Source organism: Perca fluviatilis, chromosome 10 (genome assembly GCF_010015445.1).
Source record: "Perca fluviatilis chromosome 10, GENO_Pfluv_1.0, whole genome shotgun sequence".
NCBI classification, from domain to species: Eukaryota; Metazoa; Chordata; class Actinopteri; order Perciformes; family Percidae; genus Perca; species Perca fluviatilis.
In genome coordinates, this window is record NC_053121.1 from 3,822,804 (window position 1) to 3,841,936 (window position 19,133).

Below are 19,133 nucleotides of genomic sequence, written 5' to 3' on the forward strand. Positions count from 1 at the left end.
CGTCAACGTTAGGTAGTCGCTAGCTAACTTTAACTTTAGCTAGCCTAACCTGAACCCTGCCAACAGCACAATGTCTAGCTAGCCAGCTTTGACGGCGTGCCAAATGTCATTATTTTTAACATCAGACGCACAAATCTGCTGTACATAAACGGAACTAAACCGACTTTCACTCAATCACAGTTTATCTGGATGATGACATGCATGACTTTGCCTGGAACGCTACCAAGTCGTCAGTCTTGACTTGAAGTCGTAACTTACAGGCTAAAAATTGTGTCTGGAACGCAGCATTAATTTGCAAAGTAACTAGTAACTATCTGTAAAAGTAACAAGGTGGTCTGATTTCAAATGCTGCACAATGGCCTGATTCTAGAAAAACTGTTGTCTTGGCAAGATTTCAGTTTAATTTCCCTTCCAGGCTTAGTGCATTGAGCATGTGTATAAAACTAAATTTGGTTCATATTGATTTAAATTTAGACTATGTCCTCTTTGAAGACTCCTCATCAAATATATTTATACAGGGAAATAAAAATGTTAATACGCTTAGATCTTTTCGAAGGACCTTCTTTGCATGAAACACAAGTATGAACTGAGCTGGCTCTGCTGATCGACAGACATTTGGAGGATTTGAATAATGTCTCAATTCCTGTGCTTTATGTCAAGCTGAAGATTCACTCATAGTTCCCAGTAAATAATTATTCAGTGTAAAGTGGCATTAGACATGCTTCTGAGTGTCCTATATTTAGAAAATGTCTTTCCAAATTCCCAATTGAGAGTGCAATAATTCATTCAATTAAACAGATTGTCTTTGAGTACAGGAAAGGAAGATCACAATACCAAATATAATCAATTGAGCATATTCATTACATTTTGAGGCTTAGCCAAATCACGGCCCTCCAATATTAATTTCATATTTACGGTATAACTGGCATGATTATTATTTTAAATAGGCTGCTTGACAAATATACAGTACATGTAATAGTCAGAAAGTGAAGTATTATCCAGCTGAGGAAAAGCGGTGACACAAATGCAGAGGCCTCCGACTCTGAGCTGCAGTTCTTTGGTACCAGGCCAAAGTGTGGCAGCTCCAACTTTGCTCTGATGTTTGTTTCATGACAGGAGGTCAATGCTGTTTTTTCACTCGGCCACTTAAACTCACTGCAAGACATGAGGGAGTGAATACTTTTTAATAATCAGTTCATCTCACATGTATTACTGTATTAGAAGACTCCAAATAAATATGTTGAGTTTTTTTCTGTGTATATTAGGGCTGGGTAACGAATTAAATATGTCGTAGAGACACGCAGGAAAAACTCTACATTACACAGAGATGGCTCACGTAATAGGAGCTGGAAAATAAATGAATTAATTAGTGCCATAATGTGTAATTTTGTAATTTATTTTTATTTTATAAAATTGGTATCGAAAAAGTATCATTTAGGAACCGGTATCAAAGTCACGGCATTGGTATCAGTACCGGTATCGAATATTTTTTAACAATACCCATCCCTTGTGTATATTCATTTATGGATGTGCAGATTTTCCCCTATTTTGTGCACACTGAAGGTGGCAGTGTTAATTATGTTTAAAGAAAAGCTGTCAATGTCATTATCCATAGAAGGCATTTGAATTTTCACCTCTTATATAATTCCAGATATCCACTGACTTTGGGCTACAAAGCAGAGGAGGCGGAGGCAATCTGTAATGCTCAAACAACCCATGCAACGCTGCAAGAAAACCAGCTGCTTACCAGCTTATCTACATTGTAAGACACTGATACTGTATGCAGAACAACTTTCTGGCAAATTGTACTAAAGGACTGGCTTTAGGAACAATATTTTAATTAAACTTGAAAACAGTTGGGCCACAAATTTTGTGAAGATGGGACAAAGAAAAATGTAGGCTATGGGAAATTGGAAATGTAAAGCACTTACAGTGCTTGCTTTTTATGTTTCCTTTCCACTCCCTGACAAGCATCAAACTGTTCCTTCAAATGTGAATACAACACCATTCCTCTTTCCTAACACAACGTGCCCTTTTCTGCTGCGAGAGTCAACACTCCCTCATGTGTTTCCATTACTTTAACCTGACAATCTGACACTGGGATTTCCTACAAGCAAGTGTAGTGCGTGGGCTGCTTTGTTGAGCTGAGATGTGCAGGGTCATGTGTGGATGCGTGGGAGGGAGTGTACAGTATTAGGTTCTAAGAATATTCACTGGTACACACCATGACCTAAAAGAAGTGTTGGCAGCCAAGTCAACTTAACTTAGGAAGAAATTATCACTCACATAGATGCACTATTCAAATACAAATATGTCTAAGTGTCTTTTAACAGGATCTCTTATTATAGTTCTGAAATCTGTGTTTCTTTTCTTAAGAAGGCAACCCAACACAAGAAATATTGAGTTCCACATTAGACAAATTGCATGATCTTTCTATGCCATCTAGTGGAGAATTAATATGACCGGTCTTCAGAGGCTAAGTGATGATCAGGCTGATGATGAGCCCTTCATGGAACTCTGACCTGCAGTCACATAAAGGGGTGGGCTGGCATTGGGTGTGGTGGGACGGTGTGGGGGAGGGGTTGGTTCTTAAGTACAGCTAGATGTGTCTTGCTTGTTTATGTGCTTTATGTATTTTAATGTGGCAATGTCTAATTTTTGTTTTTATGACCCTTTAAAAGTCCTTCTATGGACAGGCATTGGAAACTAGCAATAGCTATAAATGTTGTGATGCTGTACATTGGGAGATTTGTTGCACAAATGTCTATGTCTAGCATCTGTTCCTATTCAAATGAACATGAAATGAAAAACAATTGTCAAATGTTAGTTGTGCAGCCATCAAACCAAAGTAACATAACAAAAGTAAAGTCAAATATTATTTTATAAGCCTTCTGTTAATCTTGTTTGATGTATTGTTTAATATAGTCACTAAATAATCAATGGAAGTCTTTACAATGGTTAAAATTTCCATCAATGTTATAAAAATATATAGAGATTTTAATTTAAATAAATGTCTATTTTGTTGGTACTATCTATCACTAAAGGAGGTAACATAACACAATGGTAATTGACCTAAGGCTCACTGATGAAAGTATTGCAACATGTATATTTATTTGCAGTAGTACGAACTGGGTGTCTAATAATAATAACGAACTATGCACACAATTCTGCAGACATTTTTAGGGTACAAACATGGATGTATGATAGGGTAAAATCGGGTACAATGCATACAAGCTATGAATGCCAAATTAAAACAGAGCATTACTAGGAGACCGTGAAGGCAACAGTTACCAAGACAACAGTAGACAAACGAAACAGCCCAGCCTGAAGAGCGAAGTTGTGTGCTGACAGCATTGGCGGTAGGTTGAATTAATTATTAAAAGAAGTGTGTATAACAGTTACCTTAATGATCATAGTGTTTATATCTATGCTTAATGCTAACCTGTACAGCAGCTATAGACCCAGTTTGTTTATCATGAAGCAAGTTAACAGTCGAGCGTGAACTTAAACGTTACTTCCAACATAGTCTCGCGTTGCCAGACCTAGCTAACTAGCTATATGCTCTGTGGAGTAGCCGAGTAGCTAAAGTTAGCTAGTTACTTTTATATATTTAAAGGAGCTTAAAGAGACTAGTAAAACTGTTTTTTTTTCTAAACTGATGCTACATCTTATAACCAGGGTTAGCTAGTTATCTTTTGTAAACAAAGATTCAAATGGCCGTATTAGCTAGCTAGCTAATTGGGTCCAAAAATTGCTAAGTAGGTTCTTCTTGTCAACCTCCTCTCTCTCTCTCTCTCTCTCTCTCATATGTTGCCTTCAAGTACCAACACCATACACAGCGAATTAGGCATGGCAGCTTCATTATAGACCATTGCACAGTTTAAAAGTTGTATAGTTTCATTGGTTGCAGTCTATGTAAACGACATCAGCTGAGAGGAAGTAAACATGGACCCAACCTGTTGCCTAGCGATGTCATTCCAGTGATACTGTCTAATACTTTGCCTAAAAATCAGTTATCACATGCTGGAATACTACTGGTCCCCAGGTTTATGGCTTTCACATTGTGTCCCTCTACAAGATAGTTTTGAGGGTCCAAACATAAAATAGAATAAGATCATTAAGATAGTTTCATAAATTAAAAGCTCTACACACCAACGGTCCAAGCCGCAGGTGTTTTCACTTTTGCCTGACTGGACCTCTTCTGACAAACGTTATGATTCTAATCAGTACATTTGATGACAACACGTCGCTTCACCCAACACAAGTCTAATCAGCAAGTGAAAATACCTGTGTGGGTGTGCAAAAGTCTTTAATAATAAAATACATTTTAAACATGAAAACTGACAGTTTGGAGGTTGTAAAAAATATAGCATTATCTGTGTAGAGATGTCTCTTGAAGTTGATAATGATAAGCAGGCAGAAGTTACAAAGCTCAGGAGCCTTGACGTCAGAGAGTCGGTCATCTTTACGCCGGCTACAGGTTGGCTGCGTGGCGTGAGCGTGGCGTTTCTGTTGCGTGTCAGCTGCGTGGTGGATTTTTCGATGTCTTTGCACACCAGAAACGTGTCTGACGCGGCGCTGCTGCTGCTAGCCTTGTCTGTACACATGTATGCACTGCACTCAACCGTAGTATACTTCATGTTAAACATAAATATACACTGATTCGATTACAGCAAAGACAACGTCGGCAGTATTGACGGCAAAATAGGCTACAGAATATTTCGTTCTGTATTGACAGGTGCAATATTTGATTTTTTTTTTTTATTACATTTATATCTGCATTTATGTCAAAACCTAGAGACTTTCAAACATCAAAATGTCATGTATTCATGTCAAAATGACACATAAACATCTTTTCGTATTCTATTTTACCTGGAAATGCTTCCAACATGCTTGCGTGTCACATAAAAAATAGGCTTCAGTCCTATTTCTAGCCAAGGGGGTAAGCTTCGCTTCAGAACTCGAACCTCCTATGGCGCCATTTTGATGCTACAAAGGTATCACCTCCCGTTAGCATTCCACTGACTAGCATTCATTTTGACGTCACTTGACCGCGAATAACTTTACATCTGAAGCGTTTAAAGACTCTATTTGTCCATTGTTTATTTCTAAAGAAACACGACAATGTATAAAAGGCTCCATTACTTTGTACCTCACGTTATGGCTCCGTAGCAGACGCTTTTGTAAAAATAGGCTAACGATTGTGTCACATAGTAGAGGAATTACCGTATAGTACAGGAGAAACTCGCAGGCAGTTTCGACTTACAAGAGCTGTTTAGGTTTAATTACTAATGTTAACTAGCATGCTAGTGATCAGTAATTAGCCTGTGCCCATGTTATCTCCTTACATATACCTACACTCTCCGTCTCTGTAAGATTGGGAATGATTGAGATTACTCTTGGCACAGCTACCAGAAGACTTCCAACTTTCAGACACGTTGCTCACGTCACATTTACGTCGTCTCTCTCAGTTGGAGGCTGCGCGGTAAAGCTGGCCATCACCGGAAAAGTACTTCTAATATCCTTCACTGGTCTCCGTCCAGAGCAACAGGGTCTGTTGGTCCATTATATACTGTCTATTTTTTTAGCAGGCACGCGTTTTCGGCACGGCTCGAGCCGGGCCTGAGACTTGAGTGTCACGCAGGCAGTGTGCAAGCTCTAAGCTGTTAACATGGGAGCCGAAATAAAAACGGACACGCCACGCAGCTCACACGCTCACGGCGCACAGCCAGTGTGTAGCCGGCCTTAGTCACAGCTATAGGTGGGAACAGCCAGGGTCCCACTGCCGAAGGACGCCAGGCTGCAATCTTTGTCACAAGGGGTTAAAGGTTTCGAAATGTAGCTGGACCCAGATGCATTGAATGACTTTAATCAGGGGTGTCAAACTCATTTTAGTTCATGAGCCACATCCCCCTAATTTGATCTCAAGTGGGCCAGACCAGTACACCATTCCAGAAAGATTTATCCGTCACAGAGTTTCTTCTCAGCTTGATGTTGGCAAACGCAAGTAGCTTCTGCTACGACAGCATTCTAAGGCCGTTGTAGGGAAAAAATAAAGTTACGGGAGAGAGGGGTACTATTCCGAGAAAAAACTCATATCATGCTTTTTGGCTTTTCCCCTTAACGTTATTGTGTTATATTTTTTGTGCACTTTATAGGTTTACAAAGTGAAAAAGCCCAAAGTCCACCCCAAAGGGACTTACCATCTCCAACAGAAAACACTGTTCACAAACTGCTCCAAACAGCTCTGTTGTAGTCCAGCCTTTACTTCAGAGACAAACGTGGTCACTTTGTAACACATGTTGTAATGCTCGCCTAGCTGCTAGCATGGCACACCCTCATACTCTGCTTCTGACTGGCTAGTAGTCCTTACGTAGGTACTGATAGGGCACGCTCTCATACTTTGCTTCTGACTGGCTAGTAGTCCTTACCTAGCTACTGCGCATGTATGACTCCCAACAAAGATGGAACAGAAGTGAGATGTCTCACTCTGTAGCTAAAACAGAGAGCTCAACACACAGTGTGAAAAGAAGAGCTGCAGCAATGTGCAGTACAACAAAAATATATATTTTTTTTATTTAAAGTGCCCATATTATGAAAAAATCACTTTTTCTGGGATTTGGGGTGTTCTTTTGTGTCTCTGGTGCTTCCACACACATACAAACCATCCATGCTGTTTTGAGTGAGATACAGTTTCTGAATGTGTGCTGCCTTCAGTTTCCTAGTGAGCTGTTCAAAATCGGCTCGGACTGTGACGTCACAGTCCGAAATGAATGGCTAACCACAACCGTTAGCTCGTTAGCATGCTAACCGTTAGCATGCTACGTCGTTCTCAATAGCAAAGCACTGCTACAACACACACAAGTTCACCATAATCTACAAAAGAACTACTTACATGTGCGCCCTCATTTAGAAGTCTCCCAGCTAATCCTGCCTTGTAACTGACCAAAGTTGGAGAAACAGGCTTTCTTTTACTGTCTCTAGAGTTAGCTAGCTGACATGATCTACATCTGAACTACTGAGCATGTGCGAGTGCAATCAAAGATAGTACAGAAGAAGAAGATGAAAAGAGGTCTCACTCTGTAGCTAAAACAGAAACCAGGTGAAAATAGGATCTGCAGCAGTGAGAGAGAGCTGTGCAGTGCAACAAAAATATGGTGTTTTTTGAAAATTAAACCATGTAAACCTATTCTGGTACAACCTCTAAATACAATTATCAACCTGAAAATGAGCATAATATGGGCGCTTTAAACCATGTAATCCTATTCTGGTACAACCTTAAAATACAGTTATGAACCTGAAAATGAGCAGAATATGGGCGCTTTAAACCATGTAAACCTATTCTGATATAACCTCTAAATACAATTATGAACCTGAAAATGAGCATAATATGAGCACTTTAAGATTAAAATCGTAAATTTACGGAAAAAAGAACTTGGATATTCTCTGAGATTAAAGTGGTACATTTGGAATTAGAATGAATTACTTCTCTGCAATTTTCACACTTTGCAAAAGTCATCCAATGGGCCTGATTGGACCCTTTGGCGGGTCGGTTCTGGCCCACGGGCCGTATGTTTTACACCCCTGACTTAAATAGTTTTAAAATCGACAATTTGTGGTTGATGCTGTTTGTCATCCACCAAAAGGCTTTCATATGATTTGTTTTCTGTAACCTGCAGCCAAATGAAACGCTGAGCCTGGGCGGTGCCAGATGCCAGAAGTAACCTCAGAGCTGTCTTCACCACATCCCAGTAAATATTTGTTATAATGCCATGTGTCACACATAAGACACGTTGTAAATACGCTCAGTGATTGATCATGTTTCCAACAAAACGACCAGAGATTTCTTCAGGCAGCATTGTTGTTTCAGAGACTGATGGTGCTGCCAAATCACGTAAATCAGGTACAGTGGGCAATGACAGATCTGTGAAATAGGAAGCGGAAACAATGAGAATGTTTTTTATATTTTTTTTATTTTCTGCATTGTATTGTGTGCAGATATGAAGAAGAGGAGGAGGAAGACTCGACAGAGCCCATTCAAATTGCCAGATAGTCACAGCATTTTCCTACAGAGTCTAAATGAAAGCCGGGACCGAAAAGAGGTTGGTGTGTGTGTTTGAATACAACTGTATAAATATAAGAGATGAGATAAGATAGATTTTATTATCCCAAAGGAAATTTGTCTTTGCCAAACAAACAATATCTGCTGTTTAAAGAATTCAACACAACATAGTTCATGAATACATATAGTACACAGACAAAGACTGCTGCATCACTCTGCATGGACAATGCTCGTTACATACAGAGACTGCCACTAGCCAACAAAATTGCACACTGCCCGTTGTACAACACATCATAATAGATAAGTTGCCTTATCCACATAAAATTCTGATAAAAAGAAAAGAAAGAATGTACACATGTGTTTAAGATAAAAACAGCATTTCAGGGGTTAGGCTGGCTTGCTTATGAAGACGTTCTTTTACATGCACTGCATGATACTTGTGTGACACAGTAGCTGTGTTCTGAACCGTTCCTTCATTCACTCACTCACTCTTCCCTATATAGTGTTTTTTAAATAGTGAACTATATAGGGAACGACCAAACAAGATTTCGGACACTACACTGAAATCTGATAAACATTGTTGCGTCAGTAGATGCGCCCGGTATGTGCGACGGTTATTTGTGTGACGGAAGCGGGCGCACCCAGCATCATGTAAACAAACCGAAACAAAAATACTTCTAATACGTCACTGAAACAAACCGAGCACCCAGGAGGATAGTAAAAGGTTGTTTATATGTTTCATGCTACATTTCCAATGTTTATAACTGAAAGCCTGGTTCATTTTTCCTTTTCAGTTTTCGCGGGTCCTTCTCAAGGGGGTAAGCCAGCCTCCACAAAGCGTACCTCCCATGGCGCCATTTTGATGCTAATAAGCCATCAGGTTCCGTTAGCATCCCATTGACTGCCATTCATTTTGGCGCCACTTTGACAGCAAATAACTTTACATCTGAAGCGTTTAAAGACTCTATTTGTCCATTGTTTATTTCTAAAGAAACACGACAATGTATAAAAGGCTCCATTACCTTGTACCTCACGTTATGGCTCTGTAGCAGACGCTTTTTATAAAAATAGGCTAACGATTGTGTCACATAGTAGAGGAATTACCGTACAGTACAGGAGAAACTCGCAGGCAGTTTCAACTCACATTAGCTGTTTAAGTTTAATTACTAATGTTAACTAGCATTTTAGTTAGCAATAATCAGCCTGTGCCCATGTTATCTCCTTACATATACCTACACTCCTACCTACCTCTGCAAAATAGCCTCGGGAAGGAACATCTTTTGGTGGAACATGCACGTTCAAAGGTTGTGTTAGTCGTGCAACAGAAAACTCAGATTGGACAGATAGTCTAGCTAGCTGTCTGGATTTACCCTGCAGAGATCTGAGGACCAGTTGAAGCTATAGTGCATAGTTTCTGTCTCCCCCATAAGGAATTCTAAGTAATGACAACAAAACTGTTGGTCCGTCCACATGATACAAACCTTCCATGATTTCTCTTGGCACAGCTACCAGAAGACTTCCAACTTTCAGACAAGTTGCTCACGTCACATCTACGTCTTCTCTCTCAGTTGGAGGGTGCTCAGTAATGCTCAGCCATCACCTGAAAAGTGCTTCTAATATCCTTCAATGGTCTCCATGGAAATCTATGGCGTCACTTTGTCCATTTATTTTACTGTCTATTATATTACTAGTCCTTCTTCTCCTCGAAACATGACCGCGTTGCATTGTGGTTATACAGGAGCAAAATGTAGGGTACATCGTATGTACACTCAAATTAGCTGTGCATCGTGGCCGGGTTGGATCGTGGGAAGAGCAGACGCACATGTACTGAGAGGTTTATGCCTCGACGCAGAGGTCCAGGGTTAGAATCCAACCTGTGATTTCCTGCATGTCTTCCCCCTCTCTCTCCCCTTTCTCACCTAGCTGTCCTGACAAAAATTAAAGGCGGAAAAGCCAAAAAAAAGATTTTTCAAAAAAAGAATTGCTGTGCATTGTGGGTATTTTATAGTGGACTATATAGAGAATTCGAACACCACTTCAACCTGGCGAACACACTATATAGTGCACTATTTCCGTGATAGGGAACAGTCTCAAACACAGCTGATTATTGCACACACAAAAACCGATCGCCATGTTAAAGTGCTGCTGCTGTTCTTTATGCACAGGAGATGCGTAAATTCCTTGCTTTGCCAATCGATGAGAAGACGACCCACGCTGCTCGAATGATGGCCAAGCTGAGGAAAGAGCTGCAAGAACAAGTGGAGGAGGAAGAGGAGGAGGAGGAGGAGGAGGAGGAAGAAGTACAAGAAAGGGAGAAGACGAATAATCTGAAAGAAATCAAGAGTAGGACAGTTGTCCCCAAACAAACACCTGGCAGACATGAGCTGAAGATGGCCATGATGAAACGAGGTGAGTGGAGAGAGAGCAGAGTGCACCCCATGGCGAACTTGCTAACATGAATGTTAACAGTCGTCTGTCTTCTGTCTCTAGAAAACTTTACAAAAGACAGCAAACATGACTTCATCTCCATGGAACGGCAGAAGGCAGTGTTGGAGGTAAATGATTTCAAGAGTTGCTAAGATCTTAATAAAGGAGGAGCCACATCTCATCTGGATTCACTTTCTAAGGTTGCTGTGACTGATGCTTTTTGAATGTTTGCTTTTTGTAAAGATGTCTGATGCTCTCAGTCACCTCGGACCACATCCATCATCTATTTAGGAAAAAGAAAACTCTGTGTTTGTTTATGTGAAACAAAAAGGGGAACTCCACCGGTTTTTCACATCAAAGTCTGTTTACAGGTCTTGTGGATTACTACTGCATATCTGAAAATGTGTATACAACATTCTGTTGCTGTGTGAAGTCAGATCAATTGCAAAGGAATAGAAAGAAGTTAACTTACCAGACATCTGTAGCTCACTCCTCTTCTCTGCTTAATGGTATCAAGGCTATATAAGCCACTACTAGTATAGTCTATATCAACGATGTTTCTTTTATTAACACGGATTGCTCCGGTGCTGCCAGAAATTCTGCCGGATGTCCCTTATTTCGGCCAGATGTCCGTTACCTTCCGCTTTCTTTGTGTTGGCATTCTAAACTTGGGCCTATTTATGAGGACTATGGTTAAAGCTCTAGTGCTTAACTTTTTGATATTAATGAACGTCTGTTACATTGAAGCCATTGCCAAATGAGTTGCTACAAAGCTAATTAAGACTATCAGCTCCACACAACTCTCTCTGTATTTCTCAGTAGGACTATGTTCAGAAGATTGTGGCGTCCGGTGACTTTCACGCCCAGAAACTCAAGTGAAGATAATTACTTCTTTTGAAGAGTCCATCATGTTTTTTTAATCCTCCGTGTCCTTCTTGGCTACTAGCAACTGTATGGAGGAAAGGGGGGGGGGTGAAGTGCAATCATGGAAGGTTTGTATCATGTGGACGGACCAACAGTTTTGTTGTCATTACTTAGAATTCCTTATGGGGGAGACAGAAACTATGCACTATAGCTTCAACTGCTCCTCAGATCTCTGCAGGGTAAATCCAGACAGCTAGCTAGACTATCTGTCCAATCTGAGTTTTCTGTTGCACGACTAACACAACCTTTGAACGTGCACGTTCCACCAAAAGATGTTCCTTCCCGAGGCTATTTTGCAGAGGCACTGTTTCTGCGTCCAGCGCTAAGTGTTGCCCAAGACGATTGTGATTGGTTCAAAGAAATGCCAATAAACAAGAGCAAGTTTTTCTCCCATCTCGTAATGCTGTGTGAATTAGCCAGACCCTCCTCCGCAGCACTGTGGAGGAAGGAGGTCTTGCTTTATTTGCCCCTCTCTCCCTTCCTCAGTTATCTCTGATGACGAAGAGGTCCGAGATTTTGAGGATGGACAAAGCCATTGCAAAAGAGGAGGGACAGCTGAGACAGCTCGAAAAGATCATTGAGAGAGACAACCTCAGCTTCGAAGAGTTCCTCAGGGAGAACGAGAAGAAGTCCGTGGAGGCCAGAACATTGTAAGAAGCATCATGATATGACCTGTTGGCTGAGTGTTGTTTAAAGAGTCACATTGCAAACGGTTTTCCTGTCTCTGTTGTCAGTTTTGAACGCGAGGCCAAGTCCAAACAGGACAAGAACGCTCAGATCAAGAGACTGACTGCTGAAATAGGGACTGTGAAAAGGTAGCAGTCTGATAATTTTGTAAAATGAACATATGAGTGTGCACATTACCCATGTTTAAGTGCATAGCAGTGTTAACCCAAAATGTACACTGAGGGTAACTATAAATATGGGGGAATAAATTGGGCGGGACAGTTATGTCATGTGGAATTCCATTAATATCAAATGTTTGTTTTTTCATAGTGAACTCGGCAAGTTTGAAGAAATCCTGATCGACTACAAAAGATACGAGGAGCTTCTGTTTGAGTTGTCTCCTCCAGAGTGGCAGCAGGCCCAGAAGACCAAGGCTTTCAAAGCTAATGTCCTCACTGATGGAGACGTTTCGGACGAACAGAACAGGGAGACCGAGGACTCAGCTATTAGGAACGGCAAGTGCAAATCCAAGTGAATCAACATAAAATAGATTATGAGGACCAGGGTAAACGGGTTAAAGGGATACTTTGGGATTTTATAAGTGGGGTTGCATAAGGTACTTATCCATAGTGTATTACCTGCAGTAGATGGCGGTCGTCACACCTCCAGTTTGGAGGATCAGACAGGATGTACTGCCGTGGAGGGGGGCAGCAGCTAAACGTATTTTAACCACCTATGAAAAAACAATATCAGTTTAAGTTTAGGCTATGTTTAGAATACTTCCACCACTTTACCTTGCAGTCAGACAGCCCCATTAAAGTTTACATGTGGGGGAACTGAAGCCGGTCTAAGCTCTCGTCTAAGCCACCAGACTCCTTTGACAAAAACAGTCATTTTACCTCGCAGAACACGGGAGTTGCTGGTCTACCGCTGCCTCGATCGGTTAGTTTGTTTCTGTTATTGTGTTATTTGGTGTTTTAAAAGGGTTAGCCTAGCCTGACAAGCCAGACCCACATCGAGATGTTGGGTCTGGGAACTCACCATTGGCAGGGCTCAATCCGAGGGGCGGGATAAACGGTTGTCTTTCAAATTCCCTCTGCACGCAATAGGATAGCGCTACAACCAACCAGAGCAACGCTAGTTGATAGATTAAACTTTTGCCGTATCCGGTCGGCAAAACTCCGAACCCATCTTCCTTTTTTAAGAATGACTTCAGTGCCGTTCTTTGTTCTTTTCTCAAAGAAAAGCTGAACTCCAAGTCTTCCAGAAGACCGCTGTTCCCAGCAGCAGCAGCCATCTTCTTTGTTTTCAAGTAGCAGGGAATTCACACGGAACCGTCGCAACTCTGCCGTCATTATGTTAAGCCCGCCCACCGACTCTATACACGATCTGATTGGCCCGGCTAGAGTTTGGCTTTTCCAGCTCACAAGCCGCTGGAGAGTTGCTAGACCCTCTCGCTGCAAATTAAATTTGGTGCCGATAGGGTGCGTCTAGATTTCTAGGCTAGGGTTAGCCAGCAGTTAACAAGCAAATCCCATTTTCTGAAAGGTAAAAATTATTTTCTTTTCAATGGAGTCTGGTGACTTTGACAAGAGTATCGAACAGTACTGTTTGACGGCAAGGTAAAGCTTTGAAAATATTCTAAATAAAACGTACACTTAAACTGATAATGATTTGTTTGTGTACTTGTTTAGTTGGCCAAAATACATTTACCAGCTGCCCATACTGCCCCCGTCCTCAGCAGTACATTGCTTAACTTCTGTTTCTGTCCTCCTGTCTGCTTCTCCAAACTGGGGGCGTGTCGACCGCCATCTACTGTAGATACACTGACTATGGATTAGTACCTACCCCATTACAACCCCACTTAAAAAACTATCCCTTTAATATCCTGATATTGTTGTTTTTAAATCTAATTCAAACGTGGTCTAAGGAGTGCTTTGTTACACTGAGTATGGATAGTGCTTGTAGTGTGATTGGAATGATAACATGCACACAGGTTTGAAGGAAAGGGTTTCCAGTCAAGGTGGAGAGCTGCCTTCCATCAGAGAGACCAGGCTGTCCTCAGCCCACAGCGACACACTGTGAGGAAACACAAACACACACACACACACCTCCATCACAACACTGAGGGCTGTTTTGCTGCACATCCAGTAGTTATCTTTTGCATTCATACACACTGATGTGGTGCTGAATAAGGTGGGCCATGACTTCCATTATAGGTCCCATATTGTAAAAAGTGAAATTTCCATTTATTCTTTTGATAATAAAGTAGATCAAGGTGTTATATAAACACTGTGAAAGTATCAAAACACTCACTCCACAGAGAAATGCACACAGCCTTTACTCAGAAACTGCCTTTAAACGAGCCGTCAGGACTTCCGTACAGTGCTGTTACAGTCATTCCCCAGCTGCAATGATGGTGCAAAGACTCAGTGACTGCAAATGCAGAAGACCCAGAAACGTTGACCAATGAGAGGGGACTGGCTTTTTTTGGGAGGGGGACTTAAAGAGACTGAAGCTAAAATGGAGCATTTGAGACAGAGGGTGAATACAGTTATATTCAGACAGACAGTATAAGAAAAAGAATGTGTATTTTTTAACATTATAGCATGTAAACATGTTCTAGTAGAAACCCAAAATACAAGTATGAACCTGAAAATTAGTATAATATGGCTTTTTTCCTTTCAAAGACATATAAAGTGTATATTTTTTGTGTGGATACATTATGATCATTTACACATACTTTCACAATTCATAATCCCTCTGTTGTAGCAAACAGCATGTCGGTGTCATTTTGAACTTAAAACCTTGCCGTAAATTCATTTTAAATGTACAAGCTGCTGCTAAAAACATTCTCCTGACCCCAAACTCTTTCTTTTTTCCTTCCAGGGTCACAACTTCTAAACTGGATAGTGACGGCTCAGAATATGAGGTCAGTCAATATATTTTTCTGACTTAACGTCTCTCTTAATCTTGGGTATAGCCTACTTATCTTGCCCACCTTGTTTGTCACTGCTGCAGCATGAGCCAGAGCTGTACTTCACCGAGCCTCAGCAGCTTCTGGATCTGGTGACAGAGCTTACAGAGCAGAACTTGTCCCTGATTCAGAACACTACAAGGGTTGAAGAGACGCTGGAAGAGCTCAGGCAGTCCACAGAGGCAACCAGGAAGAAGATGTAAGCGTCCTGGCTCAAGGCTCTGTGAATGAATTTTGTCTATTGCGTTGCTTTAAAGTGCCCATATTATGAAAAAATCACTTTTTCTGGGATTTGGGGTGTTCTTTTGTGTCTCTGGTGCTTCCACACACATACAAACTTTGAAAAAAATCCATCCATGCTGTTTTGAGTGAGATACAGTTTCTGAATGTGTCCTGCCTTCAGTCTCCTAGTGAGCTGTTCAAAATCGGCCTCGGACTGTGACGTCACAGTCCGAAATGAGCTGGCTAACCACAACCGTTAGCTCGTTAGCATGCTAACCGTTAGCATTAGCATGCTAACGCTAATGCTAACGCTAGCATGCTACGTCGTTCTCAATAGCAAAGCACCTGCCTCAACACACACAAGTTCACCATAATCTACAAAAGAACTACTTACATGTGCGCCCTCATTTAGAAGTCTCCCAGCTAATCCTGCCTTGTAACTGACCAAAGTTGGAGAAACAGGCTTTCTTTTACTGTCTCTAGAGTTAGCTAGCTGACATGATCTACATCTGAGCTACTGAGCATGTGCGAGTGCAATCAAAGATAGTACAGAAGAAGAAGATGAAAAGAGGTCTCACTCTGTAGCTAAAACAGAAACCAGGTGAAAAGAGGATCTGCAGCAGTGAGAGAGAGCTGTGCAGTACAACAAAAATATGGCGTTTTTTGAAAATTAAACCATGTAAACCTATTCTGGTACAACCTTAAAATACAGTTATGAACATGAAAATGAGCATAATATGGGCGCTTTAAAATGAGGAGACTCATTTGCTCTCCTGAAATCTGCAGATGTCTCACTTTTTTACTTGGAATTTCAGACCTATTATAATCCTTTTTTTCCTGTACACCGTTTACTCCCTTATCCCCTCCACTTTACCACATCAATCGAATGCTCAATCCTTTCTGTCTGAAGTGAAAAGGATGAAGAGCAGCTAACCCTGCAGATTAACGACATGAACCAGAGAATCGAGATTGAGAAGGCACGAGGCACCAAGCTCAGACAGAAGGTTCAGCTCCATGTTTCATTGAACAAAGAAGACCAGGTAAGGAAGCAGAATGTGTTTGACAACAGCCAGAAATCATGTACGGTGGCATTAGTAGTCTCCTCATCTCTTCCCCTTTTCATTTTCCCCTCCTCTTGCCTTCAGGATGTTATGTTGGATGCTCTGGGTGAGAAGGTGGCAGAAGTCCATCGCTGCTGCGTGGATGACAGGATTACCAACCTCAGCACCTTGGAGAAGCTGGCCAACATTGAGAACCGCATGTCTTTACTGCTGCAGGGCCTCGAGAGCATCCCTGAAGAACACTTAGAGATGATGAAGAAGATCAAGGACAGCGAGAGGAGGAGCAGGTATGTCTCGGTGAATATACTTTCTCTTAGTCTCGCATTGCCAGACCTTCCTCCACAGCGCTAAGGAGGAGGGTCTGGCTAGTCTCCACACAGCATTCCGTGCTCTGGTTTATCAGCATTTCTTTAAACCAATCACAATCGTCTCGGGCGGCGCTAATCACTGGGCGGTGCCTCGTCGAAATAGCCTCGGGAAGGAACTTGTTTTGGTGGCAAATAAAGCAAGACGGCCAAGCTAGAGTTTTTATCTATTTCACACATTCTTCCTCCTGGCGGAAACTCTACCCACGATGCAACTTGAACGTAGAGATTTGGGTGTGTTATTCTAGTAGTAGTCTCACATTGCCAGACCTTCCTCCACAGCACTGCGGAGGAGGGTCTGGCTAATTCACACAGCATTCCGGGATGGGAGAAAAATTTGCTCTTGTTTATTGGTATTTCTTTAAACCAATCACAATCGTCTTGGGCGGCACTTAGCGCAGGACGGAGCAACAGTGCCTCTGCAAAATAGCCTCGGGAAGGAACTTGTTTTGGTGGAACATGTGTACGTTCAAAGGTTGTTAGTTAGTCGTGCAACAGAAAACTCAGATTGGACAGATAGTTAGCTAGCTAGCTGTCTGGATTTACCCTGCAGAGATCTGAGGAGCAGTTAACCATAGTCCTCAGAAATCCACCAGAGTTTAAAATGCCAACACAAAGAAATCGGAAGGTGACGGACAACTGGCAGAATTTCCGGCGGCACCTGAACAATCTCGGAAATGAAACGTTGTCGATGTGGACTAGCTTTCTCTTGACTGCGAGAAAAAGTTGATAAAGCAACAAAGTCAAGCCTCTTCTGAAGGTGATGTAAAATAGCAAAGGGCATTCATCGCAACATAACTCCCTGTCTTTCTTCGCCATGTCACAGGCAGCGTGAGGAAAAGCAGAGAGAGCAGAGTGAGAAACAGAAGGAAAGGATGAGGAGGTACTTGGAGAGATCTCTGGCTGACTCCAAGAAAATAGTAAGTCATTTGCTGCATTTATAATGTGTGGCACTGGGTAAGATGTGGGTGGAATCTGTTGAAATACATTACAGCTCGTAAAAAAATAATGATGTGTTGTAGGGCTGCCCAATATATATTTTATTGTTATCGTGATATCAACTGGTGCAATAAACACACCGCAAAAGACACTCAGAGATTTTTTGTGTTCGTTAAAAGAAAATAGTAGAAAACTGCACTTTAAAATCTAACCGTTATTCTTTTTTGAGCGGTGCCTTTTATATTCAATTCAATGTTCAATTTGTTCAATAAAAGAATGTTAGAAACAATTTTTTTAATTCAACGAGCAATTTGTTGTATTTTAGCAGAATACTGAAAGCAGCAGAAATGCAGAACTAAGTACACTTTAATATCTGTTTAGTTATTGCAAGTAATATCGTTATCGCGATATTCAACAACGTTATCGCATGTTGCATTTTCCTCATATCGTGTGGCCCTAATGTGTTGCTCCATTATTTATATATTATATATTATATATACTGTATATATATATATATATATATATATATATGTATAGGTAAAAAAAAAACACACGCAAAAGAACCACATGAGCACTGCTTAGACCAGGGGTCAACAACCTTAGGCACACGTGCCACAATTGACACGCGGTAGTTCAACCAATGGCGCTCTAGCAATAAGTGTGCAGGAATTTTTTTGGAAATGTTCCAATCCACATGCCAAATGACCTCTTTCACACCTTTTGACAGGAGCACAGCCTGTTTGATAAATGCTGACGCAGAACACTGATTTACAAGAACATTTTAAAATGGCACTTCATATTAAAAAGGTTGCCGACCCCTGGCTTAGACTCTTTCCCATTTTCTTTCAGAGTGGGAGAAAGCTCATGCCCAGATGCAAGCCTGTTGCCCAGAAAGTCAGAGTGAGCAACGTGGACAACACCCCTGCTGAGGATGAGCTGCATGCCTACCTCTTCACCTCTGAGGACACAGAGTAAAAGACAAAAGACAATCTGTTGTGTGCAATCATGCCTCCAACGCAACAGTTGTGGAGTGAAAATGATTATGGGATATTTGGTTGCATACACCACATACCACATAAAATCAAATAGAATCAATAAATCAACATCAGCTAAAATGTTAACACGTGTAAAAGAAGGACCTGTATGTAAAGTACAATAAAGCAGCCTGATTGCAGTGAAAACTGGCTGTTTAACTGTTTAATATTAGCACTTTAGATATTTTGATTATTATGATCATATGTACATTAAATTATCGATACATGTTTTCCTGCCTCAACTCTGTTGCCGACTCTACATAGTGTACAGGTCTAATTGATTCCAGAAAATTCACACAATGATCTGATAACTTATATTGAGATTGGCCTCCATCTGTGCAAGAAATATGACCCACGTTTTCAAAATACTGTCTTTACATTAGGTTCTGGCATAAACCGAGTCATAATTCATCAAAAATGACAAGAAAGCGACAGTAGGTGGTGGTATTGAACGTT

The 19,133-nt window shown here is 41.1% G+C and overlaps 1 protein-coding gene across 3 annotated transcripts; it reads left to right on the forward strand.

Moving 5' to 3' along the window:
• The first annotated feature begins 3,277 nt into the window (after positions 1–3,277).
• On the forward strand, positions 3,278–19,090 carry LOC120566789 (cilia- and flagella-associated protein 100-like). Of its 3 annotated transcripts, XM_039813426.1 has the most exons (16): positions 3,278–3,359; positions 7,680–7,751; positions 7,841–7,903; positions 7,999–8,102; positions 10,228–10,471; positions 10,553–10,617; positions 11,900–12,063; positions 12,148–12,228; positions 12,410–12,594; positions 14,076–14,160; positions 14,969–15,011; positions 15,101–15,255; positions 16,189–16,318; positions 16,424–16,626; positions 17,531–17,624; positions 18,493–19,090. In XM_039813426.1, the coding sequence occupies exons 2-16, from the start codon at positions 7,712–7,714 to the stop codon at positions 18,616–18,618; spliced, it is 1,782 nt and encodes a 593-aa protein (XP_039669360.1). In that variant the 5' UTR covers positions 3,278–3,359; positions 7,680–7,711; the 3' UTR covers positions 18,619–19,090. The 3 variants fall into 3 exon arrangements, with proteins under 3 accessions (XP_039669360.1, XP_039669363.1, XP_039669364.1); XM_039813429.1 differs by lacking the exon at positions 7,841–7,903; XM_039813430.1 differs by lacking the exons at positions 10,228–10,471; positions 10,553–10,617.
• The last annotated feature ends 43 nt before the right edge of the window (positions 19,091–19,133 follow it).

Coding starts and splice junctions, on each gene's coding strand:
- LOC120566789 (XM_039813426.1), top strand. CDS start 7,712: ATGCCAGAAGTAACCTCAGAGCTGTCTTCACCACATCCCA. Junction 7,904..7,998: donor TGCCAAATCACGTAAATCAG/GTACAGTGGGCA, acceptor TATTGTGTGCAG/ATATGAAGAAGAGGAGGAGG. Junction 10,618..11,899: donor GGCAGAAGGCAGTGTTGGAG/GTAAATGATTTC, acceptor TCCCTTCCTCAG/TTATCTCTGATGACGAAGAG.